This window comes from Barbus barbus (assembly GCF_936440315.1).
Source record: "Barbus barbus genome assembly, chromosome: 20".
Taxonomy (NCBI): domain Eukaryota; kingdom Metazoa; phylum Chordata; class Actinopteri; order Cypriniformes; family Cyprinidae; genus Barbus; species Barbus barbus.
The window spans coordinates 8596849-8624787 of NC_136748.1; the positions used below are offsets into that span (position 1 = coordinate 8596849).

The 27939-nt window shown below is 36.9% G+C and overlaps 1 protein-coding gene across 5 annotated transcripts in view; it reads left to right on the plus strand.

The window, feature by feature from the left end:
• The first annotated feature begins 1504 nt into the window (after positions 1-1504).
• Positions 1505-27939, plus strand: part of LOC306886429 (kinectin-like) — a 36937-nt gene continuing 10502 nt past the window's right edge. For 4 of the 5 annotated variants that reach the window (XM_079443521.1, XM_079443523.1, XM_079443522.1 and 1 more), the window contains exons 1-24: positions 1505-1675; positions 11217-11854; positions 12210-12398; positions 12888-13034; positions 13398-13528; positions 13658-13771; positions 14365-14487; positions 14638-14750; positions 14867-15011; positions 16669-16753; positions 17077-17285; positions 17379-17447; positions 17538-17575; positions 18721-18811; positions 18907-18975; positions 19064-19092; positions 20403-20493; positions 20596-20664; positions 20787-20824; positions 22737-22827; positions 22917-23017; positions 24197-24266; positions 24411-24451; positions 24555-24645. In XM_079443521.1, coding sequence (XP_079299647.1) covers positions 11218-11854; positions 12210-12398; positions 12888-13034; positions 13398-13528; positions 13658-13771; positions 14365-14487; positions 14638-14750; positions 14867-15011; positions 16669-16753; positions 17077-17285; positions 17379-17447; positions 17538-17575; positions 18721-18811; positions 18907-18975; positions 19064-19092; positions 20403-20493; positions 20596-20664; positions 20787-20824; positions 22737-22827; positions 22917-23017; positions 24197-24266; positions 24411-24451; positions 24555-24645 — 2781 coding nt within the window. In that variant the 5' untranslated portion in view covers positions 1505-1675; position 11217. Of the gene's footprint in view, positions 1676-11216; positions 11855-12209; positions 12399-12887; positions 13035-13397; positions 13529-13657; positions 13772-14364; positions 14488-14637; positions 14751-14866; positions 15012-16668; positions 16754-17076; positions 17286-17378; positions 17448-17537; positions 17576-18720; positions 18812-18906; positions 18976-19063; positions 19093-20402; positions 20494-20595; positions 20665-20786; positions 20825-22736; positions 22828-22916; positions 23018-24196; positions 24267-24410; positions 24452-24554; positions 24646-26311; positions 26399-27939 lie in introns of all 5 variants that reach the window. The other variant, XM_079443525.1, reaches the window with a different exon arrangement.

Sequence of the window (27939 nt, forward strand, 5' to 3'; positions counted from 1 at the left end):
TGATATTTGGAACAACAACACGAGTAGATCTTTTTGAGTGAGTCATTGATTAATTTCCCCCAGCCAACTGGTTAAGAACACTGATTCGTTTAAGAACAACACAAGTTATGAGTCAAGCAGTGAATTACTCAAACAAATAATTGTTTTACACTATATAAACACTCTTGTATAGACTGCTGCTTGACACCATCTACTGCCATAACGATGTAGCCTGCAAGAATGAGTCATCAGTTGTACTTCATGTCTAATGCACAGACTATCTGGAAGACTCACAGACAAGCGGAGAGATATGAACTCAAGGTCTAAAGTCAAGAACACAACCCAATTTATACTACTAAGGTCGAATCACGTGTTATATTTTGCTTGAGTCTGAATGTGTTCTGTCAGTATCAGTAATACTAGCAGCTGACAGTCTTGCTCGCTAGGCCAGTGAGATTGAACAGACAAATTTACCTTTTTATTTTTAGAGTAGATTCATATCTGCACTTAAGCCTTCTTTTATAGGTGGATTTCTAAGGCCTCTAAATTACCAACATAATCTAATATACTACATGCCTTCTCTGTCATCTGGCTGATAGTTCATAGGTTTTTTTTAGCTAGTAAAAGGCCTTTGTTTAATTATAAAAAGTCCACATTCAGGTTGTGGTGCATGTGTCTATTCTGTGAAATCTGTACTGATTTTATAAAGTTAATAAAATAATGATCTTTATACAGTTATTAATAATTAAATATGAACATTTACCGGACTGAAGCAACAGCAACTTGGCTTTACCTTATTTATTATTTTAAATTAATTATTAGCTAATTATTTTTATCAAATTAAATGGTAATATATGAGGAACGCTTATTTGTACATCTCAGACAATGTGTGCCCCCAAATTATTACTACTGGTAATACAACAACAATAATAATAACAAATAATCTTTTATCATAATCTACTTACTAAGACATTATTGGGAAGAAGTATTGCATTTTATTATTCAGTTGCATTTTAGTATTCAGAAATTATATTTCCATGCATTTTATTTAAGTAGTTTGTTTATACTGTCATAAAAATCTTACTGATTTACATTACAAGCTAATGAGAATTTCGTCTCATTTGCACGAAATTGCATATTTCTGTTCAGTTTGGGCCATTGAATTTTTCTTTCTCGAGTAAGAGCATCATATTCTCACTAAATCATACTATTTAACCTGATGTATCAAATATGATGGAAAGCATAAAACACATGGAACATTTTTATACATATTCTCCTTAATATTTTTTCTAAAGATTCAATAAATTCTTACATTTTTAATTTAAGTCTGACTAATATTTCATATGTCAGGCTTTACCGGGTTAAAAAAAAAAAAAGAATCGTGTGTAAAAACAACCCATAAATCTCCGTGCTTTAGCCGTGCTGTTCTTCTGAGCTCCTAAATCCCCATAGATATATCTATGCTAAATCCCAAGCTCCACTTCTCGCGAGAGTGCCGCGGCTCGTCATCCCCGGTCTCCCCGGCAGAGTTCCGTCTTTCTCTCTCTCTGAGCGCTTGAGCCCATACTGACCTGACCCTGCCAAAGCGAAACAAGTGCCGCCTACAACCGGGCCGGAGCCGCAGTCCACAGCGCTTCCGCTTCAGGAACGCCTTTACACCCCGACAATAGCAGTAATAGCGAGGACACCACCGCAGGTACGTGAAGCGGCGGCTTTATCCCGCTTTATATCCAGACCGAGGCAGTGGATGGAGCGGATCACACGGGGCCTAGCGCTCTGTCTGTTCCGCTGATCCCTCACCGTGCCATGCCGGAACACAGGCAGCCTTTTAACTGGATCTAAATGATAAAGACCAGGCCGAGAAAACACGAGCTCACGACCTGAGTGGATATGTGCTGCCTTGTATGCGGGTTTGATGATGTCCGATCAACCCACGCCTCTCTCTTTAAAGCTAAGCTAGTGATACTAATGAGTGCGATAGAGCTGAAGACTCGCGTTTTGGTTTCCTTGCTGTGATATTTTCACCTCCTTTCGCTGCCAGATTGAGAAACACGCTTGACTTGGCTCTCCAGCACACGGTGTGCTTCTGTTGCTGGTCAGTCAAATGTGGGGGCCAGTCAGTTCCTGATTAAACGCCTCGACCTACTTTAAATCTCGACTGTCATGCTGTCATTTCGGTGAGGGACAGTCGTTCTCTAAGGACTTTGCTCCTTGTCCTAACCCACTGTTATCTTATCGTAAAGGCGTGAGCTTTATTGTAGACCTGCTGGTGTAAATATCGACCTCACAATGAAAAAAATTATTATTTGGTCTTGTGTTTTCATTGAGGCGCTTATCACTGCCATTAGAGCCAGTTTGGGCTTAACTAGCCGTATTTCTCTTGATGTAGCTGACGTCAGGCTTATCTGTCAGTAGTAGTTGGGTGTCTTTTAATAGTCGCTTTAAGTTTGCGCATGCGCACTGGCGTGTCATTCAAAGAAATGGGAGAAAGCTTTCATGGCAGGACACATGTCTCCAGGTTTTATTTAAAGACCTCATGGAATCATGTTGTGGCTTTTAATCCATGTCTGTTGTCTGGCACATTTCTAAGGGTTTGCTACTACTAGCAGGTATTTTCTTAAATATACAGTAATTTCTAAAGGTAAAATAAATCTAAAATGTCCATGACTCGTGTATCTATAGAGTGCAACAGTCAGGTTTCAGGAAGTAAAAATGACGGTCATTTTCTCCATGAGAAACTGTCTTTGACAATAATTTACCTAAACCTTTAAAGACAGACCTGCTGTGAGCTCCAAGGGCGTTAATTGATGTTATATGCTTTTGTTGAAACCACAAGCCTGCATTATTTCAATTTATTTCTTAAATAATAGTTTAAAAGTGGGACTTCTGTTGAAAAGTGTCATTACTCTGCAAAGAAATCTCCACAAATTAGAGAAACGAGTAAAACTTTAGCATCCACCCACACACATGAAGCCCTGCGAATGACATGTATTCTTATTTTACAATTAATGTAATATATATTGTTTCTATATACATAATCAACATCTTTTAATCACTAGTTTTATAGTTATCCGTAATTATTTCAGATTGTCATTTAGAGTGCTTCGTGGAGTTTAGTCCTTTCCCTTATTAAAGCACACCGTATAGTACAGTAAAGGTGTAGTACTGTACTCTACTTTTAGTTCATTTTTCAAATACTTTTTTTGCTTCAAATCAAAGTTTATAATGTTGTGATTCACCTTGCAACATCAAGTAGCTAATCATCATGGTTCTCAGATTTGATGTAAATTCATGCATATTGGCTTTTTAATAAACCGAAACGATATGTCCAATCCCAAAAACATCTTTCAATAGAGAGTGTTATTACAGAAATTGTGTTATTGAAGCATTTTGTGACGTGTACGTTTGTTTGTATTGGTGTGGAGCTGCTCTTTTCGCACCGTGCCGCCTTTGCACCAATATGTACCCTTATTTTCCTCTCTTTGTCTGAACCATTGTTCTGAGTAGTGTGTATTTAAATAAACAGAGAAGTTTACGTAATTAAGACAAGTAGATGACTTCATTTTCACTTCCTTTGCCTCTTGGGTTGAAACTTGCAACACAACTCGCATACAAAGAAAGGCTTTCCTATCTTTATCCTCCATGGTTCTGAGGAACCGTTTGATTGTTTTGAACTGCTCTGTACAAATAATAGTTTAAAACCGGATCTATTTCTGTTAATTTCCTAGTTCAGGGACTCAAAACGATGGCAATGATTGGCTGTTTGGATTTGATTATGCTGTGTATACTGCCTCCAGTTTGACCTTTTGAAGTGTAATGATAAACATTAAGGGTGCACCGTAATATGAAATGTCACCACATTTTTAATTTAGCGAGTGAAATTCAGTTAATGTCTCAAAATAATCTGATTTTAATACATTTAAATTCTACATTGTTTAATAAATTTATTTAAAGTATTTTAAATGTATATAAATTATTTTTTAGAAATGTTCTAAATTAAATATTTAATAAATACCTTTTAAGTTATGAATTAATTAAATTTTAATTCACAAAATTTAATGATTAATAAATTCTGCCAAATTTTGGCAGCCTAATTAACGAGATTAGTGCTGTCAAACAATTAATTGTGATTAATCGCGTCCAGAATAAATGTTTTTGTTTACATACATGTATGTGTACTGTGGATATTTATTATTTATATATAAATACATGCACATACAGTATATATTTTGAATACATATATATATTCTTATATTTAATAAACAAGATATTTTTCTTAAATATATACATGCATGTTTTTGTATTTATATATAAATATACGCAGTATACACGCATATATTATGTAAACACAAACTTTTATTTTGGATGTGATTAATCGTGATTAATCTTTTGACAGCACTAATTTATATACATGTTTAATATATAAACGTAACTTATTTTTCTTAAATGTATACGTGTGTCTATTTATATATAGTCATGGCCAAAAATATCGGCACCCTTGGTAAATATGATTAAAGAAGGTTGTGAAAATTAATCTGCATGGTTAATCTTTTTGATGTTTTATTTTTTTTTTAAATCACAAAAATCTAACCTTTCATTGAATAATAGGAATTTAAAATGGGGGGGAAATATCATTATGAAATGTTTTTCTCAAATACACGTTGGACACAATTATTGGCACCCCTAGAAATTCTTTTGAGTAAAATATCTCTGAAGTATATTCCCGTTCATATTCACAAATTTGAGCACTCCATGGTGATTATAAACATGAAATTATCCAGCCATGGCTTCCTGTTTCACATAAATATAAATAGGAGGGAAAACAAAGCCCACATTCCCTTAATCATCCATCACAATGAGAAAAACCAAAGAATATATTTCTGATGTGCAGCAAAAGATGATTGAGCTTCACAAATTAGTGAAGTGGCTTTACGAAAAGAGCTAGAGCAGTGAAAATTCCCATTTCCACCATCAGGGCAATAATTAAGAATTTCCAATCAACAGAAAATGTTAAAACTGCCTGGAAGAGGGACGTGTGTCTATATCGTCCTAATGCACGGTGAGGAGGAGAGTTTGAGAGGCTAAAGACTCTCCAAGGACCACAGCTGGAGAATTGCAGAAAATAGTTGAGTCTTGGGGTCAGAAAACCTTAAAAGAAAATTGTCAAACAGCACCTACATCACCACATGTTGTTCGGGAGGGTTTCAAGAAAAATTATCCTAGCTCATCCAAAAGCAAACTCCAGCATATTCAGTTATCGGATTCAAATGGGACTGGCTTCTAAAAAATGAGCTTTTTAGCAGCAAACACTCAAGATGGGTTTGATGAACACCGGGATAAAAAAGTAAAAAAGGGACAAAAAATACTATTATAAACTAGGTTAGTGGATAATTCAGCAGCAAACGATACTCTAGAAAAATCATGGGTGCACAATTTTATAAAACCTAGTGAAACATTTTTATGGTGCTTTTTGTATTGTTGTAAATACATTCATGAAAAAACAAGAAAATATTTTTGTATATAAATATATAGGCTACTATAAAATTAAAAGACATTTATTTTAAATCTATAGCACAGTAATGAAGGCAGCAACATATGATAGATATAGGACAGAACAAGAAAGACAATTAATAATCTTTAATTGGGCAAAAGTATTATGATACGAAAGGCTCCAATACAGAGCGGCACAAAGGGCTTCTGCACATCCCGTGCGCAGAATGATGCGTTTGAAACAAAGAGTCACAGCAAGCAGGCTGCGCAGCCCTCCGAGCATAGAAAAGTTCAAAGTACAAAGGGAAAAGATATTGATGCGTAGTTTTTTAAATCTGTGCATTGGTTTATTAATCCTTTTCTTTTAACCGTTTTAAACCTCAGTTACTGTGTGCTCTTGAAGAGTTTTACTGTAGTAACCGAACGCGACACGCAGTTTCATTGCTGAATGGAGGATGACAGACAACCGCGGCGGAGAGAAGAGTTTACCTGAATTTAACGACTTAAATATTCATCTGTACCTCAGATTAAACTATGGAACAGCTTCAAAACACTTGAAATATAGTGCACGAAAACTTTATGGTGCTTTATAATGTTTTTGTGCCTTTCATGGGGCTCAACAACAACACAGAATAGTATACGCACAATATCGGATTTGGATCGGTCTCGTCTGACCGATACCTGATCCGCAGAAAATTACCGTATCGGAGCCGATACCGATCCTGAGTATCGGATCGATGCATCCCTAGTTTATTTAGAATACTGGAGATGCTTGACCACATTGCATTGTGGTATACAGTACCCATCCCAGTAAGCTCTCTTACAGACATATTGGGAAAAAATAGGCCAGATCGGTGTTCCGTGCATGCAGACAGTTTGCATACTATAGTGTATGCTACAGAAATAGAGTATAGTAGTATGGTATTCTGAGCATAGCCCGACAAAGTGTTTATTAATCCAGATGGATGTGAGGCATAGTGTTGTCGAGCAGATAGGTCCACTTTTCTTGGCACCAGCTACATAAAGCAATAGCTTTGCCAGAGTTAAAGACCTCCTGTGGCGTTGCCTACAGATGCACTGCTTCTAAAAGTGATTCACATCTTTGTTTTTCGTTTCCTCTTAGCAGGGCAAAGAAAAGTACACGCAGTTCAGAGCAAGTGAGAGCACCACACCCATCTCCACTTTGTTCTCTGTGCACAGGGCTGTGTGAATTGAACACACGTGAAGCCTAAGAAATGTGTTTCCACTTACTTAACAGGGAATAGCAAGTAAGGGCAAGGAGCAGATTTAGTTTACACCTCAACAGCTGCTTGTCCAGTCTTGTATGTTTTCAAAATTCCTTTTCTGCATTTGCAATAGCCCAGTATGCTTTCACACAAGCATTTTCACACAAGTATTATATTTTAATCCAATATGTTTTTTTTTTTTACATTTACATCAATTTTAACTGACTAATTAGGGCTGCAATGACTAGCTGATAATCAAACCAAGTGTAGTCGTTTTAAATAAAACTACAAAATTCATTGTTAAACATTCAATGAATTTTAACATTCAAAAGTTTGTGGTCAACTCCTATGTTCACAAGGGGTGTATTTATTTGATCAAAAGTGCAATAAATCAGTAATCATATTACAATTTACAATAAATGCACTCTCTCTCTCTATCTGTCTATCTAACTATAATTTTTATGTAAGCAGATATGATTGTATATTAAATGAGAACTTAAAAATATATTTAAAGTATAGATTTAATACAAAGGCCCATACAGAATCTGCATTACAAAACTAATTTAAGTGTCTGATATTGGTTATGGGTTTAATTTTTTGTTTTAATTCTACCTTTTGACACAATACATGATTATTAGACTACAGCAATAAAACGTGAATTATGAATGGTTTGCTCTTAATAATTAATTATTAATAAAAACCATATTGGGTACTTACCACATGACACCATTTATTGGAAGACCCTATAATCAATAACCATTAAAAAAAGAAAAAAGTATATCTGTAGAAAATTGAACTCAAACCACTTATCCATTATCAAATATTTATTTATTTAAATGCAGTCATTTTAATGAAAAACCTGAGAAATGCTGCGGAATGAATTTAAGCTGATAGCACTACACTTTTTTTTTTTTTTTTTTTTTTTTTTTTTTTCTGGTAGCTGAAAGCACAATGAGATTAGACAAAATATTTAATAAATGTCTCCACCCTGATTCTATCGCGGGCTGTCATGGGACTAATTGCTTTATGAACACGACATAGTATAAATTTCGAGTTCATATGCATCTTTCTTGGAAATGGTGTCTTTTGGCTAAGTAACGTTGTGAGATGTGACCGGAAAATGGAGAATGTTAGACTGATGGCCTCTTTAAGGGCTCCTGGGAAATTGCAGTAGAATGGTGCTCTAAATGTATTCTTAATGTAATCGGCTTATCCATATTCCCAACACAGTGAATCTCTCGGACACACTGAACTGAACAGAGCAAACGGCCGTTCCAGGACCTGGTGCTTCTTGTCACTGGTTTTCCTCACTGTCCTGAAGGCAGAATTCAGCTAGGCATGTCATCCAGCACAACAGCGCACTGTTTCTGTTTGCTTCGCATTTTGTACGAAAGCACTCAACCAAACGTCCACTTTTATGGCTTCCATCAAGAGCCTGTCTTTTCCTTGTTGCCTCGTCGTAATTAAACATCAGATGAGACATTGATTTTTCTTTTTCTTTGGTAGTAAACAGTTTTGTTCTGTCAGACTCTGGGTTTTTTGTTATCATCAAATTATTGTTAAAGGGATTGGTCACCCAAAGATAAAAAATGTCATTACTCACCCTCATTTCATTCCAAACCCGTAAGACCTTTGTTCATCTTCGGAGCACAAATTAAGATATTTTTTATGAAATCCGAGAGCTTTCTGACCCTGCATAGATGGCAACGCAACTAAATGGTTCAAGGCCTAAAGGACATTGTTAACAGTCCATGTGACATCAGTGGTTCAAAAGAAGAAATTGTTGAATAAAGTCATTATTTTTGTTTTCTTTGCGCACAAAACGTATTCTTGTAGCTTCATAGAATTACGGCTGAACCACTGGTGAACTTACATGGACTATTTTATTGATGTCCTTACTATGTTTCTGGGCCTTGAACATTTAAGTTTCTGTCTACACTGTAAAAAAAAAAAAAAAAAGTTGAGCCAACTTATAATTTTAAGGCAACCAGCTTCAGCAGATTTTTGAGTTCTCTCAACATACCTTATAAAAAAACAAAATAAAATAAAAATTTTATCGACATTTTTAAAAAGTGAATTACCAAAGTGACTGAAACTTTAACTAAAATTAAAATAAAAACAGAAAATATAAAAATAAATTCTAATTCAAAATATTAACAAAAACTATAATAGCCTATCAATACTAAAATAACACTGATCATGGAAGGTTTTTATTTTTGGACACTTTTGCTTTAATATCAGCCAAACGCAAGACTGACATTGATCCTGAAAAGATTTTTATTCTTATGAGGCCACGCTGAGGCCTTTAATGGCTAAGCTTTGGATAGATTAGCATTGAAGGGGGAGTCAGTGCTTTTTTCAGATCTGCGACCACTCGGCGTCAGCGTGCTGGATATTTTTGTTCCTTGCAAAGCCCCTCTGCACTTGAGTTTAGGATGTCAATTGAGTTAGCGAAGGGTGTCTTGAATGGCCACTCTGGCTTTGCATAGCTCCACAGTGTCATCTGTTCAACAAAAAAAAAATATTTTTTATAATAGTGGTGGTTTAGGCTTTATTATTTAGCTCCATGATCATATTACTGGTATACAGTCTCTGAAAAAAAAAAAAGTGAATGTGAGAGAGTGAGTGTCGCCCGCTCACAGGTACTTAGCTTGATGTCAATAAGTAAAGCCAGATTGCTGCCCTCAGCACACATACTATTTGGATCATACCACTGTGAGAGGGTGGAGGTGGAATGGACAAGCCGGCGATAAGGAGGAGGTGATGAGGTGTGATTTTTAGAGTAAGAGAAGCAAGTAGAATTCAACCACAGAGGAGGCAGCGTTCCAGGGGAGTTGGCGAATACTGTTGGTTGGCCATATTAAAACATCTTATGCAATTTGCTGAATAAGTGTGCCAAGGTGTGATGATTTTGCTCTGCCCGAGGCATTATGCACTGCCTTTAAACAGCACCTGGTGAAAGCTCAAATGCCTTTGGAAGCAATATAGTTTGATAACGGAGCACAATACACAACTTTATATTGTGTTATTTAAGATGATAATGAGATTAATTCCAGTAAACTGATGTGGTTTAAGTGTAGGACTGTTGCTTTGAATTAGACACCATAAAAGCAAATATAATATCCACAGAGAGTTATCTAGTAGCTGCATGAAAAGGACGCCATGCTGTCTTGTACACACTGCTGCTAAATACAGGTGTCACTCGTGCTTCCTGCTTAGGCTTATATTTACATCAATTTGTGTCAAACCGTTAGCAGCTATGTTTCTGATTTTTCAGCTGCAAGATGTAATGCGGTTGCAACTAGGGGTATGCAATATTGACAAAAAAAAAAATTTTGATTAGTAGTTCAACGGATCATAAACCTCATGGTTCGGATCATATTATGGTTTTCGAGTCACGGATCAGCAAGAAAAATTGTAAATATAACTTTGCTTTCCATCAGGCAGTCGTGGCCTAGTGGGGAGTCGGACTCGTAACAAAGGTTGCAGGTTCGAGTCTCGGGCCGGCAGGGATTGTAGGTGGGGGGAGTGAATGTACAGCGCTCTCTTCACCCTCAATTCGCATTAATGACAGCAGCAGGTATTTATTGACTGCTGTCCCTTTAAGACCTGATGCATGGATCTAATATGTTGATACACATCTGGTTTCTTTCTCAGCTGTTTTTCGTTCACTTAGAACAGACATAACCGACTGTGTTTACCAGAATGAGATGGTTATTTTGTCATAATTTTGTGTGTATGTGTCTGTTCAAAAGCAAGGAGATGCATCACTGATCAACTATGATCCGTTCAACCCCTAATCTTGATATTTTTTTTCTTCTCCCCCATGTGCTGATATGTCGGAAAACCGCACTCTTGCTTGTGTGATATTACTATATCATATCTTACAAGTATAAAATAAAACAAAAGCTCATACAGGAATATTTTTGCCTTTATAACTTATCATAGTGTCATCCAGTAGGCTTAATGAAGCATTGAATGGTTTTGGACTCTCAAGACTTGTTTTTGTTTGTATTTTGCAAAGTGAGTGACATATATTCGATAATGTCAGCTTCCATATCAGTAAAACAACAATTACAATATTATTGGAGACGATAAATATCGCTTACCCCTAGTTGCCACCCCCATACTTTTGCAGTGTTAGTAGTGTTAGCCTTTTTCATGTTAGTATTTTGGCCAAAAGACCTTGAAGTAGGTCCATGTGTAACCGACGTATGCCAGTAAGAGCTGTTGCGTGTAAACCTCACTCTCTTGATCTCAAAAAGAGGCACTCTAGCGACTGACGCTAGAGGCTGTGGCTTTTAGCCTCCTTGTTAGAGCGCCCGCATCCCGCGCCGGAGACCGAGTTCGATACCCACTCGGAACAAGAACGAGGTGTGGTGGTGCAGACCTGGGGGGGTTACACACATACACAATTTTGATTCTTTGTAGTTTGCATTTGTCAAGTGGCCCTATTGTCACGCATCCTGCTGAATATTTGTGCTCACTTCTGTCCTTCTGCTCTTTATTGCATTCTTCAAGAATGGCGCTGTACATGGCTGACTCACAGTACCTGCTCATCCTGGCACCGTCGCTGGTCATCGCTCTCATGTTCCTCTTTTTCTGGCTCTTCATGAAAGAGACTTCTTACGATGAGGTTCTGGCCCGCCAGAAACGAGACCTTAAATTGCCTCCCGCCAAGCCTGATACTCGTAAAAAGAACGAGAAAAAGAAGAACAAGAAGAAGGAGACTGGCGGAAGCGGAGTGGGAGGAGGTGGGGATGGCGAGTCAGAGGAAGACCTGAGGGATTTCGATACATCTGATGCCACTAACCCTGCCTTGAATGATGAGGATTCTGAAGTGGTGCCCGTGAGTCTACCGGTTGCTGCTCCGGTCCTGGCAGAACCTCCGTCCGGGATAAGAGAGAGGAAGAAGAAAGAGAAAAAGCCAAAAGCTTCTCCAGCTGCTGCCCCAATGGTTGTACCCCTTTCCCGTACAACCCCATCTACCCCTCCTGCCTCAGAAGAACCGGAAGTCAATGGCTCCAAACCCGTTGTCCGTAAGGAGCAGCCCCTCCTCCTGACCAAGCAGTCCAGCCCACCACAGCCTCAGGCCACACCCCCTGCACCAGCTGAGACTACCAGCAAAAAGAAAGCCAAGAAGCAGAAGATTGAGTCTGGTGAGTGGACTACCTACAAATAGGAACGTGTGTTACGCAAATGCCATGTAAGTTGTGTTAAAAATGTGCAATTTTCTCTTCCATGAGGGCAATCCAATATACAATATTCAACTTGTGAACAGTAAAGGCCAAAGTATACTAAGACTTAGCATATATGTACAGCTGGATTTTGCTGCTTTGCCCAAAAATTTCCAGTTGCCGAAATTTTGGTGCACCACTTCTAAATACCATTCAAAACCAGAACTATTCATAAACCATCGAGAACACCCTGACAAGCACCATCATTACCCTAACAGCCACCCAGAACACCTTCTCATGCTCCTCTCTGAATATTTCTGGCTCTCATTTCTCACAGAAGAGCATCCTCCTGAGGTCAAGCCTGATCTGTCTCCTCCTGTAGTGAAGAAGGAGGAGCCTGTGATCATCGAGGTGGAGATAAAGGCAAAGGACGGAGCCGCCCCTATTGGCACAGCAGCACCACCAACTGCCTCCAGCGGCAGTGGGCGTAGGAAGAAGAAACAGAAGGTGGAACCTGTCGTCATAGGTAAGAATAAACCAAAATCAGACAAACTAGAAAATCTGAAATTCTCAGTTGAGTCAGTGAATCAATGGCAAGATTTTATAAACTAAAGCCAGTGTTGCTCTATCTAAAAGGGCTAGTTCAAATCTATCATCGTGCTCACTGTCATGTTGTTCCAAACCATATGACTGGCTTGTCTCCAAGGAGCACAAATGGAGATGTTCTGAAGATGTTCTATATGCTGCTCTGTTTGGAAATTATGCCATGAACAGGGGTTGTTATTAGGGATGCACGATATTATCTGACTGATATCGGAATCGGCCGATAATGGCTTTAAATGTAAATATCGGCCTGATATGAAAAATTATGCCGCTATGTCTTGCCGATAAGAGGAATGGGTTAACTCTCTTGTGTGCAGGGATTGTGCTAGTGATGAACAACGTAACGATGAGTAAGTGATTTTGGTTTTGTGTAAAGTATTGCTTTAATAATTGCTGTGGTCATGTGTTTCAGTTGATGAGGCACATGTCCAGTCCTCAGCTCCGGTCATTGACTCCACCACCTCGACAAACCACCAGAGCAACCAAAAAAATGAGGCTCCGCCCCCTGCTCCTGCACCTACCAAACATGGCAAGAAACAAAAGAGCGAAACCAACAAAGGTACTTCGCGTCTTACATTATTTTTTTTACACAAAATAGTGGGTATAGCCATATTTGAAACATTTTTATTGATCATTTTCCATGTTTAATGAGTTATAAGTATATTCACAATCTGCATTCTTCACCTTGGAATATTTGTTCCACTGAGCTTGTCTCAATGCATAATGGGATGGCCCTTTCCACAAAGGATGTAGGCAAATGCTGCCTTAGAAATTGGCCTAAAGAAGGCATATTAGGAAACAGCATAACCTGATCCCATAAAATACTAAATACGGAGGGTTTGAAATAGTTTTTTATTTTTTTATTTTTTCCTGATGGCCTGTGGTTTGAACAGGTGGCTGATACATGTCTGTTTTTGTGCAGATAACTCTGAGGTGAAGCTCAAGGAGCTGCTGGCCAGTCTGAGTGGACTGGTGCTGTCAGATTCTGATGTGGTCACTCTCGTCTCGCTGCTCCGAGACAAGAGTCCCAACGCTTTGGACAACTGGTATAAGGTTAGAAGATTAGGTTGACTTTTGTTTTTCATTTAATGTTTTTTGCTATCATGCAGTAATGAAATGTGTTCGATAGTGAAAGATTTAATCTTCAGATTTCTGATGATTTTTCTGGTTTCACTTTCTCAGTCTGTAGCTAAGTTTGAGCCCTCGGCCCAGCAGCTTGCAGAGAAAGATCGTCTTCTGAGCACGCTACAGGAGGAGGTGTCTATCGCCAAGGGCAAAGTCAAACAGTTAAGCCAGGTGAGTAATTTATTTCACTTATATTTCCTGATGTGAGTACCAGGCTTCCCAGTTTTGAAATGTGTGGCACGCTCCTGAATAAGCTACAAATTGGTTACTCATTCTATATTTTTTAAGTTTTAAAAATGCATAAATACATTAAATTTGTGCACCCAAAAATTGTATTCATTTGGACCCTTATGGGGAAAGACAAGGAAATAATCTCATTCAATTGTCAGCCCTGTTACCAGAAGTTGGTTTATTGGTTATTAATTAAATGTTTGTTTATTACTAAAATAATCATTTCACAGTTGTTAACACTATTCAGACATGTTACCAAAATTTGCAAACCTTATATAAAATAAGCCTGCATATAATATTTAGATTAATTTGAAAAAAAAATAAAAATCTGAATAATTAAAATATTTCAAAATTTTTCTGACCAAAAAATTAAAAGTCTCTTTATGACTTTCAATTAATTTCAAGCCCTTTTTTTGCAAAGTGCCACATAAACATGCTCCAGTTATGACACAATATAGAAAAGTACCATAAATATAAGTTTAAAAATATGAATATAACTGAGCTTGGTAGTAATTTATTGACTGGGACTTCAGGAACTGCAGGCTGAGAAGCAGAAGATGGGCCGTGTTGAGTCTGTGCTTCATGAACATCGTGTTGCCAGAGAGAAAGACATCATGCAGGTGAAAGCTCAGAGCTACCAGGAGATGCAGATTAAGGTAATCAATCAATCTCATTGACCGATGAGACTGTCATGCAGAGGGTCTAGATCTGACCATGCAAGTCATAATAGAGCATAAGAAAGCATGCTTGATGTGGTATGTTTACGTGTAAGAACATCTAATGACAAGTTACCTTTCTCTCTGCAGTTCCAACAAATAAGAGAACAGCTGGAAGGACAGATTGCGCGACTGCAGCAGGAAAACGGCATCCTGAGGGATGCTGTGGAGAGATGCTCCACCACCAACCAGATGGAGAACAAGTGAGTCCCACCAACTCCCAAATTCCTCTCCTTTGGTCCACTTATAGTGTCAAGATTCATAATATAGTATTTCATGACCATCCATCAAATGTGTTTTTGTTTAATGTTTTTTTCAGGCAGTCATCCGAGCTGAATAAACTGCGTTCGGAATGCAACGGCCTGATGAAAGAGCTAGCAGAGACCAAAAACAAGCTGCAGCAAGAAGAATTGCAACGGAAGAGTCTAGAAGTCAACTACAAGCAGAATATGTCCCAGCTGGAGGTGCCTACATAGCCCTGCACAATACATGTCCATTAACATGTCTTTTTTAACATCTTTTTGAATCACACTTCTATTAGAACACCAAACAAGGCATTTAAGTTTCTAAAAGGAACAATTTTAAAGGTCAATGATGTATGAAGTGCAATATGTAGCTAACTACCCTGCACTAGTTTAGAGCGGTGATGTTAGCTTAAACATTCATGATCAGATTAAATGTTTCCAAGCTTGCCAAACTATGCATAGCTTAAAAAATGCACTCCGAAGCTAAATTACACGCACAACCCAGAAAATAAATTAATATATATAAATAAATATATGAAGTTAATTTGCAAAAACAGATAAATCATGTTTTATGTTTTTGTGTTTTAATGTTAGTTTGCTGTTTTTTTTAGTTATTTTTTTAACCTAGTCAAAATAACCCAAATGCAGTTTGATTGAGATTAATTGGAATGCACAATGAAGAAACATGATTTCCTCCGAATTGTTAAAAACGGAGTTATCTTAACTCGTACTTGGAGAAATGGAGATGCACAGTGTTGCCAACTTAGCAACATTGCAGACCCCTTTAGTGACTTTTTCCCCTTCAAAAAAGCACCCAAACCTTATTTAGTTTCTGAGAATCGCCGGTCTTGCTCTCCCAGCGCACACACACCTCTCTCTCTCATTTGCATAAAGCATCCATGTTTGTCCTTGCCCATGTTGATTAAAGTATTAAAAACCTGAAAACTATTAATTTAAGGTACATTTAGAACAAATAAAAATGTGCAATGAATTTGCGATTAATCGCTAGTTAACTCATGACAATCATGTGATTAATCGCGATTAATTTTTTAATCGATTGACAGCCCTTATATATCTATATCTGTCTGTCTGTCTGTCTATCTATCTATCATAGATAGATAGATGGATAAGGGCTGTCAATATATATAGATCAAAGTTAAAATATGTTTGCTTTGTAAAAACAAAAGATAAAATTTAAAAGAATTTTATCTTTAAATTAATATTTAAGTCTTTTAAATAATTATCAGATTTTAGAATAAAAAAACTGTTTAGGTTATAATAATAATAATGATGAAGATCTCAGGTTGCCTTAATAAAAATTTAATAATTTAATACATTTCACACTTTATAAACTAAATAAAAGTGAACCACTGAAAAAAAAAATCACTGTGATTTTAATAGCATTGCTTAACCAGATTTTTTTTTTTGACCAGTTAAATGACTATTGTGACCACTGATAAATGAGGATTGGCAAATTTATTTATTTATTTACATGCATAATTACTCTTTTGCTTTTTACCGTTTTACCTGGTCATTGAAATGAGTTAATTTGATTAAACAAGCCATTTACACCAACCAATTTGATTAAATGAATAGGATTTTCCTGTATTTAAGACAGACCGAAATCTCTAGGAGAATGCTTGATTATCACCTCTGCTCACTTTATGATTTTCATTTTCAAGCGTTAATTTCCATTTTCCTTACACCACTGCTTGTTGGCAGAATTAGATTGTTACAAGAAAGACTACTCTTGAAAACAGCTGAGCTTTCGTTTAGTGTCTCTATAAAATGTAGCATGTGTTTGCAGCATCACTAGATTTAACTACTTAATCCTCAACCCCATTGAGCTAAAACTGTTTTGTGTCTTTTGTTGCAGGATGCAAAACGTCGTTGGGAAGAGCTGCAGAACTATTTGCACAACGTGAGTGCAGAGAGAGAAAAGCTTCAGGCCGCTAAACAAGGTAGAAACACACACACACACACACCATCTTGCAGACATTATCCCTCGGTTTCACAGACAAGGCTTAAGCTAGTCCCAGACTAAAATGCATGTTTGAGCTGTCTAAACTGAAAATATGTTGCTCTGACATATCTTAAAATATGTCATTGTTCTGTGTCAAGATGCACACCTTTATGTTTTCCTCTAAGGCATTTTTTGTAAAAGTTGCTTAAATATCTTAATTTAACTAAGGCCTAGTCCTGGCTTAAACTAAACCCTGTTTGTGAAACCGGGCCCAAGTGTTCTGCACACACCACTTAAGCAGTGTCTCCTGTGTCTTCTCAGAGCTGCAGAATCAGCTGATGGCTGTGGAGAGCGAGATAACTGGTAAAAACAAGGAGATCCAGACTCTCCACAGCAAGCTGAAGGACACGCTCATCTTTAAAGAGCAGGAGCAGCAGAAGGCCAAGCAGCTGGAGCAGCAGGTCAGGCAGCTGTTGGAGGCGTCGCAGCACACCATGCAGCCTGACGACCAACTGCAGGAACAAGTCCAGGTACCTGAGGAGTCACAGTACTCCTTGAACTCTAAAGAAGCATGTATGCATGTTATATGGCTGCTGATCATCACACTACACTGTCATTTACAGGATCTTCTTAATGAAAACAAAACGCTGAAAGTTCAGATTGATAATCTTCAGACTCAGTTTAACACTCAGGTATGTGTGTGGGTTGCTGGATGAGGGGGGATCTGTCTCTGCTTGTTGGTGGATAGTCATGTTTAAGAGCAATTTCTTTCTTTCTCTTAGGCTACAACAGTATCACATTTTGATGAGCTTCAAAAACTGTAAGTGGTCTCCTCAAATCTTCCTTGGTTTTATGGTTTTTGCACAAAATAAGGCCTGTTTTACACTGCACACGAGCGGTGCATATATTTTGACATCCGTATTAACAGGTTAGGTTACAGTTTTCACATTGACAGCGCACAGAAGAAACTTAACATCAGAAAATATTGAAAATGCATTTTAAACCTCATGCGTAATGGTTATTTCTGATGCAAACTACTCTTACATTGTTTGGAAAAAGATTGATGGAGTTTCACACGCAAACAGCAATTATTCATTGTGAATTGTAATTCTAAAAGCTGACTAGCTTGCTGCACCAGTTTAGAAATGGGACTTGTTAGCTAAATGTTGTCGATCAGATACTGTGCTAATTGACTTTCACTTGTGAAAGCTACTTTGAAACTAGCTTAGCTTGCCAAACTACTCATAATATTTTTGCTTAAGATGTTTTATCAAAAAATGGATGATACTTTAAGTATTTATTTTTATGTAAATAAATAAACTAGTAAAAGTATTTTAAAGTATTAAAACAGTCAGCAAGATATGTACACTACTGTGGAAAAGTTTGGGGTTGGTTGGTGCTTTTTTTGTTTGCAGTTATTTATTCCTATGATGGTAAAGCTGAATTTTCAGCATTATTACTCCAGTCTTCAGTGTCACATGATCCTTAAGGAATCATTCTAATATGCTGATTTGCTGCTCGAGGCATTTATTATCATCAATGCAATGAAATATTTTTGTGGAAACCATATGTATTATTATTTTTTACAAGATTTTATTAATTTTTTTTTACAGGAAAAGAGCAACATTTATTTGAAAATTTATTTACTGTCACTTTGGTTAAATTAATGCATCCTTACAGATTAAAAGTATTAATATCTTTATTATTAGTTGTGTTATTCAGCGTCAAGTAAAATGCTACGTTAAGCAATAAAATAACAGCTTGTTAGACAGTACAGTATTTGTTGTTTCATATACAGCTATGTAAAATGAAATTTGGACTGATAAGACCTTCTACTTTCAGCCAAAAGTCCTAAGATGGAACGGATTTATCACTTGCCACTTTATCACATGGTTGGGACACATCTTAAGGCGGTCAGCTGTCTTAAACCTCATTATACGTTATCTTGCATGTCTCTCTCATTAGGCTGGCTGAAAAAGAGCTACAGAGGAAGAGTCTAGAAGATTCTCTTAATGCAGAGCGGAGCAGCTGCGCCGGCAGGGAGACAAAAATGCAGGCAAGTGTCAGCACCATCGTTCCAGCTCACACCAATTAAACTGAAGTGTGGTTTCCTCTGTGTAATAAACACACGGCTCTCTCTACCCTCTGTAGGCCATACACAATGAGAACCTGACATTGAAGACAGACCTCCAGAATCTGCAGGCACAGATTTCTGAGCAGGTTAGACTTCAGTTGCTTTTCTTTCCACTAATCCATTAATACAGGTTTACAGTAACGCATGCCACTGTTGTGTCTTCTCTTTCCCCAGACTGTATCTGTGGATCAGCTAAAGCAGAGGTGAGTGCATTGAAATTGGTTAGAAATATAAACAAAATGCACTAGTGCTATACTGATATTAAAAATCGGGTCAATACCGATTATTTTCACGTTATAGCAGATATTAAAAATCAATATCAATAATATAAAAAATGTCTAAACTTATGAAGTAGCTTGCCAAGCTACTCTTGATGTTTTGCTTGTTTAAAATGTTTTATTAAAAAATGGATGATGCTTTTTAATATTCCAAAAATTATGCATTGAACTACCCACAAATTAGTTTAAGGTTTTTTTTATTATTTTCTCTCTTCTGCTCACCAAGGCTGCATTTATTAGATCAAAATTACAGTAAACATTATGAAATATTATTAAAATTGAAAATAACTTTGTATGTTGGAAAATTGATTTATTCCTATAATGGCAAAGCTGAATTTTCAGCATAATTATTCCAGTCTTCTGTTACATGATTCTTAAGAAATAATTGTAACATACCGATTTGATGTTCAAGGCATTTCTTATCATCAGTATTGAACAGTTACGCTCCCTAATATTTTTGCAGAAACAATATTTTATAATTTTTTATATTTATATTTTTGATCATATAAATTTCAAAATAGCAATATTTATTGCACAAGTGCTGTACTAATATAAAAAAACAGGCCAATAACGTAACCTGATTATTATGGCAGGTATTAAAAATCAATATCAATAATATAAAAATGTTTGAATTGAATGAAATGGTTTGCCTGCTATTTTCATGGTATAATATATCATTAACAATTATATTTAAAAAGAATTTTAGCAAAACAAATAATAAATTAAACAAAAGTCATTTAAACTTAATTATCAATTATATTATATTGCATCAATAATATTGAAAATATTAACAAAATAGATAAACTTAAACAGCAGTTTTACTATTGCAATCATGCATTTACAACAAAAACGATGCATTTTGAGCTCAAACAAATAAAAAAACTAAATAATAATAATTGCTAAAACAAATAATAGATTATAATATATACAAGTTTGTTTGTGTGTTTTATTAGAGGTATATCTAAAGTAAAATTTAAGTTTAGACACACTTATGAAATTAACAAGAGAGTCCTAAATTAATTTCCCAATTAAATGAAGTATGATTTAGAGCTATAATTTTGCTCTAAAAGTAACATTTGTAAAGTGTGTAATGTTTATTCATGAACACTCACAGCTCTGCTTTGTGTGGAGGAAGTTGCCGTTTCTCCAACCAGTAGTTTTTCAGTATAAATGCAGTGGCGCATATTGTTTATTAAAGATCATTAATTAATGTATGTTGTATTATGTGTCCTTAGCCTTCAGCAACGTGATGACAAAGTTAGAGTGGTGGAGAACTTGCTGGAGTCCAGCCTCATTCAGGTGGCCAATAAGGAAGCCGAACTGAAGGTGAACAAGAAAATGTATATATATAATATATAACTGCAGTTAAATAATCAGTTTACATTTGTTGTGTTTAATGCCTCTTTTATCGTTTTTATTTTTAAACAGGCAGTCAAAAATGAGTATGAGGGTTTGAAACAGCAACTGGAGGCAGTACAGAAACAGACCTCAGAACAGGTAGCGAGCCACTACAACACACAGGCATTGTTTGGTGGAGAAGAGAGAGTGGTATTGTGATTAACGCCTGGCAAAGCTGCCCACTCACATTCTTCCTGTTTCTTTCCACCACATTTTTCCAGACAATATCAGAAAAGACAATAGAAGAGCTACAGCAAAAGTAAGTTACATAGTCACAACCAGGGCCAGAGTGGGGCCCATTTTCAGCCTGACAGTTTAATGCCCCCCATATTTCAACAAGAACAAATGACATACTAAATTTCTTAAAGAGGTCATCGGATGCCCATTTTATACAAGCTGATATGATTCTTTAGGGTCTTAATGAAAAGTCTAGAACATACTTTGGTTAAAATTTCTCAGTGGTAGCGTAAAAAACACCTATACCCTGTCAAAATAGCTCTGTTTTCAGCAACCCGTTTTAGTGCTTGTCGCTTTAAATGCTAATGAGCTCTGCTGACCCCACCCCTCTCTTCCGTGGGGTGATGAGCAGACTGTAAACTTCAGCCGCGAAACTTGCTAACTAGCATGTTATTAGGAAAGGCGATTTGCAAAGATTCATAAAAAATCCCTTATACTCACTTCTTCTGTATGTGGATCACAAATGATTCGCGCGAACATAGACGCATTTAGGTAGATCGGGGGCGCATTCCCTTGCGTCTTCAGCAGCTCAGAAGTCGGGAGTAAATGACGCCTGCTATGTTCGTTATTACATCCAACAACAGAACACCTCAATCGCTTAATCGGAGACGTCTTGTCTTCCCCTGTACTGAAGGCAGACAGCTCTCAGTTCACTCAGGGTGGGTCTAAGGTAAGACAGTCTTGTCAATCAACTCTCGTGGGAGCGGTCTGTACAGAACTACGTCATTCTGACAAGAATCTCAGAACAGCCTGATTTGAGAGAGGGGGTTTAAAAAAAAAAAACACTGGGTGGATTTTTATCATTATAAGATGAATGTGTACACACACTTCCAACACACATTTTTGTTCAAACAGCATGTAAAGTGAATTTTGCATCCGATGACCCCTTTAAGCAATCATTCTGCAGTCAAACGTATGGATAAGTGCAGCTGAAAATACACCACATACACACAAATAAGTCAATAAATGAATATCAATATGGATTATGCTTTTCTATTAAATATTACACCACTGTATAAAAAGAACATTATTTGGAAGGGGGATTCATTGACAGGTAGGGGCAGAAGTTGTGTTACACACAATATTTCATGATTTCCTGAATTAAAAAAAAAAAAACACTAACAGACTATAACTTTTTGTCCATCATTGTGACTGAAAAAACATACAAACAAACAAGAAAGAGCATTTAAACCTAGCTGTAATTTACATCATGCATGTGTGGATTCACTCTTTCTCTCTATGTGTGTGTGTGTGTGTGTGTGAGAGAGAGAGTGGGAGAGTGTGTGTGCACTCTTTCAAGTGACAACACTTTAATACATAGTGTGAGTAACTGATGTGCTGGTTTAAATGCAAAGTAAAGATGTGATGAGTTACATTTTAGTTATCAGTCACACAGTAATGCAACACATGCTTTTTCCATGTATGTGTGTGCAAAAAATGGAGAGAAAGCAGGGAAGAAGCTGGAGATTTATATACGCTATATAATATTTAAAAAAACACAACAAAGAGATTTGCACACGCAAGCAGCAGGATGCATGCTTCTACAGCCAAATCCCCGCTGTTTGCATGTGCACAGCTCTTCTATTATTTATTTTTTAATACAGTATAGTACACGTCTTTGCCACTACGATAACTGCCTGCGATTTGCCTCTTTCTGTGTGCCTCTCATTTAAAATGAAATAGACACTTACTCTTTCTGCGTCCTGTGTGAAACTGGCTTTATGTCTAAGTGGCCCAATTTATGAGTGGACCACTGGGAATTTTTCTGAATCTCCCAGTGACCACTCCAGGCCTATAAATTAGAGTTTGTAAAGTTTTACAATGCCAGTTGTTATTGTCTGAAAACACACTTAGAAACAGCATACAATGTGAGTTTATAAAGGCAGAAACAATTTCTTGAGTGCTAAAATATTTTAACTTCCTGATTTTATCAGGATTCAGGAGAAGGATGAGAAAATTCGGTCAGTTGAGGATAATTTGCAGTCTGCCATGCACAAAGAATCAGAGAGAAGGAAGGCAATGGAGGTAAGTGTGTACTATTCATTGCTCTAGAACAGTCTGTGCTCATCCATTTGCATGATGTATTAAAGGCTTATATGTATGTGTGCTCATAGGATCTACAACAGCAGGTCGAGACTCTAAACACTGAATTTGCCCAGCTGAGGAGCAGAGAAACTCAGGAGTCAAACGCTAAACTCCAGGAGCTTCATGCTCAGTATGTATCACTTCTGTGACTTTTGCTTCTCATTTAAAGGGGCTATGTTTAGGTTTTTACTTAAAAAAAAAATTTATGAGCCAACCATAATGTAATAGGAAGAATGACACCTTGACTGTCCACCACGGTTGCCTCTATCAGCCTGTAGGCTCAGTTGTGTCTGGAGGAGTCGGGTCCGAATTGGCGCGAAAATTCACAAAATGTGACATCATGTGCGTTCTCGTCTACAGCGGCAATCGCTAGTGGTAGTGTTTGAAATGGACTCTGCAGACGGAAAGAAGCGACCAGCCTCCAGCACAACCTAGACACCCACGGAAACTCCTCGTAAGCTTAAAAAAAAAGAAAATAGCCTTATCTAGTGCGCACCGAGAACGAGCATGAGACTGGCTGCAGTTCCTCTAACGGCCACTGGTGTCAGTAACTGTTAGAAATTTCAGACCTTAAACCCAATAGAATAAATCAAGTAACATTTCACATATAAGCAATTATATGTAACAATAGTTTTTGTAGAAAATCTTGTTTCCGCTTTGAAATTTATCACATTACAGAAGTAAAATTGGATTTATGCAAAATAATAAAATTGCGTTGTTTTATTGTAAATTAAGTGTTAGATTTTCATTTGATTACATTTATGAATTAAATGTAATTATACACCATTATTGATGATAAATGTGTATTAAATCACAAAACAGAACTTTAGCGAATAACGTAAAGCATAAAATTTGGGTTTGATGAATTCATGGAGCCCAAATTAGAGTTTACTTCTAAACAAGCAATGTTATGTTTTACATTTGTTTTCAAGGTCTAACAAACATATGGAATGCATTTCCTTCTGTTAATGGTATGAAACAAAAATCTGGATGATACTGAATGATATAGAAAAAAATTACTGTGATTTTAACATTTTTAGCCAATATCACCCAGAATTCCCAAAGTTCAGTTCCATTAGTCAGTTCCTGAAATTAAATTGCAGTTCATTTAAACAGTTTAAATGATATTTAAAAAATATTACAATTACAAAACTTTTTGTGATGCCAATTATAGCTTTTACCAAATTGAAAATTTTTGGGCCACAATTTGGCACCATACAGTTATTACATTGTACATGATTCTTTTGGAGCTTCCCAGAAAAAAGAGTGCCGAGTACAGATCAATAATGCTTTTATATGTATATTGTAGGTTAACGGCCAAGGATCAGGATGTTGAGAGACTGCAAAGAGAACTTGAGAAGGAAGTTCAGCAGCAGCAGGTGAGAGTGCTGGGAAATTCATATCAGATGCGATAAACAACTACAACAATCAATGTAAAACATTAGAATTTACTTCCGGTAAATGTTGCGACATTCAGTTTGTGTTTTGCTTTGATTATAATAATTTGTCTCTCTTTCCCAAAGCAAACTGTTTCAACAGTTCCCAGCCCAGAATTATTAACAGCGTAAGATTCATATTCATTTTTTTATATGTTGATCATCTGTGACTGTATAATAAAGGCTTATCACACCAACATAATACACACATTCTGCTATGTCTGTCTTCAGGCTGGCAGAGAAGGACCAGAGGCTGTCTGAACTTCAGGAAGAGCTGCTTGAGTTGAGGGAATCAGTGGAGCTTCATCGTAAGAAGAATAATGTAAGTTAAGCAAGATTGAACCTTGAGCAGCTCTTTAACTGTAGAAGAGGGAGCAGAAGCCAAGCTGTTAGCTTTTCTTGTCTAATGCACATGTGAATGAGCCTGTAAAGCAGGTGACTTGAATTTGAAGCAGCTCTATAGTCTTGACCAAATGCTGTGCATCCCTGAACCTTTGAGAAATGTTTCATTCAAATGTTATTGGATGTTTTAAGTATGTTAGTAATAATTTTAAGGGTACTAGTGACGGCAAAGAAGGTGCACTAAATTGAAAACACTTTTAAAGTTATTTAAAATGTTTAAAATATATTATTATTATTATATTAAATATATTGTTTAAAATTGCATTAGGTTTTTCTTTGACTCCTTATATTCAGGTGAGACTTTTGTCCCAGAAAATATCTTGATAACTCTGCTGATAGGGAATTCCTACAACGGTATAATTTGTTTTGGGTTTGTGGATCCATAGGTGTCAGTATAAAGTCAGAGATCAATGTTGCATCGGCCACAAAAAAAATTATCAAATACACCTTTAAGAAATATATAATTGTTTGATTTAACACAACGTTGCATACAAAATTCCGAATCACAGCTGATATAGTATGAAAGAAAAACGTAGAGAAGCAATGGGAAGTCTGTTTGGATCACTGGTTCTCAACCAAGGGGGTGTAGCAAACTTATGATGTGTATGTATGTATATAAATATGTATGTATGTGTATGTATTAGGGGTGGCACGGTACGGTTCACGGGCAAATTCCAAATGGAAGTGATCATCCCTATCCCCTTCGTGCGTGCCTAATTAGTCGTCTGGAATGCACTTGGCAAAGGGAGCGATCTAATTTCCTCATAATCGTCAGCTGGGATGTTCCCCTGACAATGCAGCACGTTGTCCGTCAGCAGAGAACTCAAAAATCTGCTGAAGCTGGTTGCCTTAATTTTAAATTGGCTCAACTTATATATGTGTGTGTGTGTGTGTGTGTGTGTGTATATATATAATATGTGTGTATATATGTGTGTATATATGTGTATATGTAATATGTGCATGTATACACTCATACATACATGCATTTTTAAGAAAACATTTTAGAAAAATATATTTTTCTTGTTATGCCATGGTCTAAAATATTTTATGTAGTAGAAATTGTGATTTAAAAATCCTTAGCCTTAATCCCAATCCAGAAAATCATGAACAACTGGAAAATTCTGGTTTCTTCAAATATTGTTGTTTACAGTGGTTTAGATGGTCTAGGAGTACATCAGCTCAGAATTTTTTTTTATTTTAGTTCATTAATTTATTTTTTAAATGCTATGATGTTTAAATATCTTGCATTTGTTCCACCATTTTTTTTTTAGCTAAACATTCTACATTCTCCTTTTTTCTCTCTCTCTCTTCATTCTTGTAATTCTTGTGTTGCAGGATGATTTTGGTCATTTTTGGGGAATTAAAATTTTCAATTTTTGAACATTTATTAACCCTTCAAAATAGTAAGGCTATTGCTTCTAGTCTAGAAATGATTTTGTGAACCTTCAATGTCAATTAAAACAATGGTACAGGGAAGTGCCAGGTTGTACTTTGGACTGCATACATGGTTCTATAAACGGCAAAATGAATGGGACAATCAAGAGTGTAGGCTGAACTGAAAGTGGTGTTTCTCTGAAACTGACTAGGAGCTCCGGGAGAAAAACTGGAGCGCTATGGAGGCGCTGTCAGCCACCGAGACCATACTTCAGGGAAAACTCGCCAAGAGCGCCAAGGTTCGCACCACAACTCCCAAACTACTTCACTCTAGAGTCCAATCAAAGCATCTCCAATAAGCCTCTGCCATTTATTGACCAGTGAAGTTCTCATTTCTTATTAACTTCCTCATGAATGGCTGCATACTCATTTCATAATTCGGACCTGCTCAGCTGCAAGCTACTAATGCACTATGCTGAATGCTGAGAGCTGTAAAAAGCTTCAAACTTGCATAGACATTTTGGCTGAATCTTGCGGTTTGTTTTTAAATTCTCCTTTTTGTTTGGTTTTTTTCAAAATAGTTTTAAACGAGTCACCTGAAATGAGAGTGCAGCTATTTTTTTTTAATCCTCACTTTATTTTTAATTAGATTAGGAATAATTTCATGTCCATTGTGTCATTTGACCTCCCCTGATTTCCTCTTTCCCAGCATGCTGATCACTTTCTACTATTCAGTCGACACCAATTTCAATCTTATCACAATCATTCCAAAGAACTGCCATGAAAAAAGCCGATCGGGAAGAAAATGACCCAATCTGAAAGCACACAGAATGACATTTTTTTTTATTTATTTTTTATTGATTTACATCTTGTTCCTTCCCGTTTTTCCCTTTCCCGTCATATTTTAAGGTCTCACCATCTCTTTCCTCCTGCCAGGTGTGTAGACCTGTCAGTAATCAGAAACTCCTGCGCCCCTTCATGGGGTTGAGCGGTCATCTAAATGTAGCTAGGCATAACGGCATAGAGTAACCAGTAACTCTATAAACGGTCCTGAAGCTATAACTAACCCTGCTTACATCATGAGTAATTCTGCTGTGGCTCGGCCTGCTGTCACTAGTCGAGTGGACAGTATGTACTGTCCAGTGTGTGGACATCTGCTCTGTCATCTACAGCTGTTCGAATCCCAGCCTGCACCTGCTGGACAAACTCAGCATTCGCCAGATTTCTGTTATGTTCTTGTGCTCCTACTCTTCTGTGGATCTGCTCAATTAATACATTCCAAAAAAAGTTTTATTATTTGGCCTTTAAAGCCAACCTGAAGTCGAAATGAACCCTTTTTTGTTTTATTATTGCACATTCAAGGCCTTATTGTGAAGAAAAACTTCCAAAGAAATTCTAATCTTTTTCTAATCAAAATGTGTTAACTTGGGAGGAATAGATTTAGGCCTGTTTACGCTGGTGTGTTTTCGTTTTAAAATGGCATTTTAGAATGAAAACGATCTCAGTTTACACTGGCGTTTCCGCTGCGTTTCAGAAATGATCTCTGTTTACACTACACAACCGAAAACGCATGTCACGTGACCATTCATGCTGGTACAACCGTAGATTAGTATAGGTAGATGCCCTATTATTTAGATGGCGGACGCATCTGCATGCTGGGAGCGGTCGAATGGGGCATCTACCTATACACATCTATGGGTACAACAATGAGCATGATGTTATTGTTTACACGGTCGTCAAGGATACTCGGAGCGAATCTGGGCAGCCACACCATCGTTTTCAAAAGTCTCCGTTTTGGTCCGTTTTTACTGAAACACAACCCCGGAGTTTTCAAACTAAA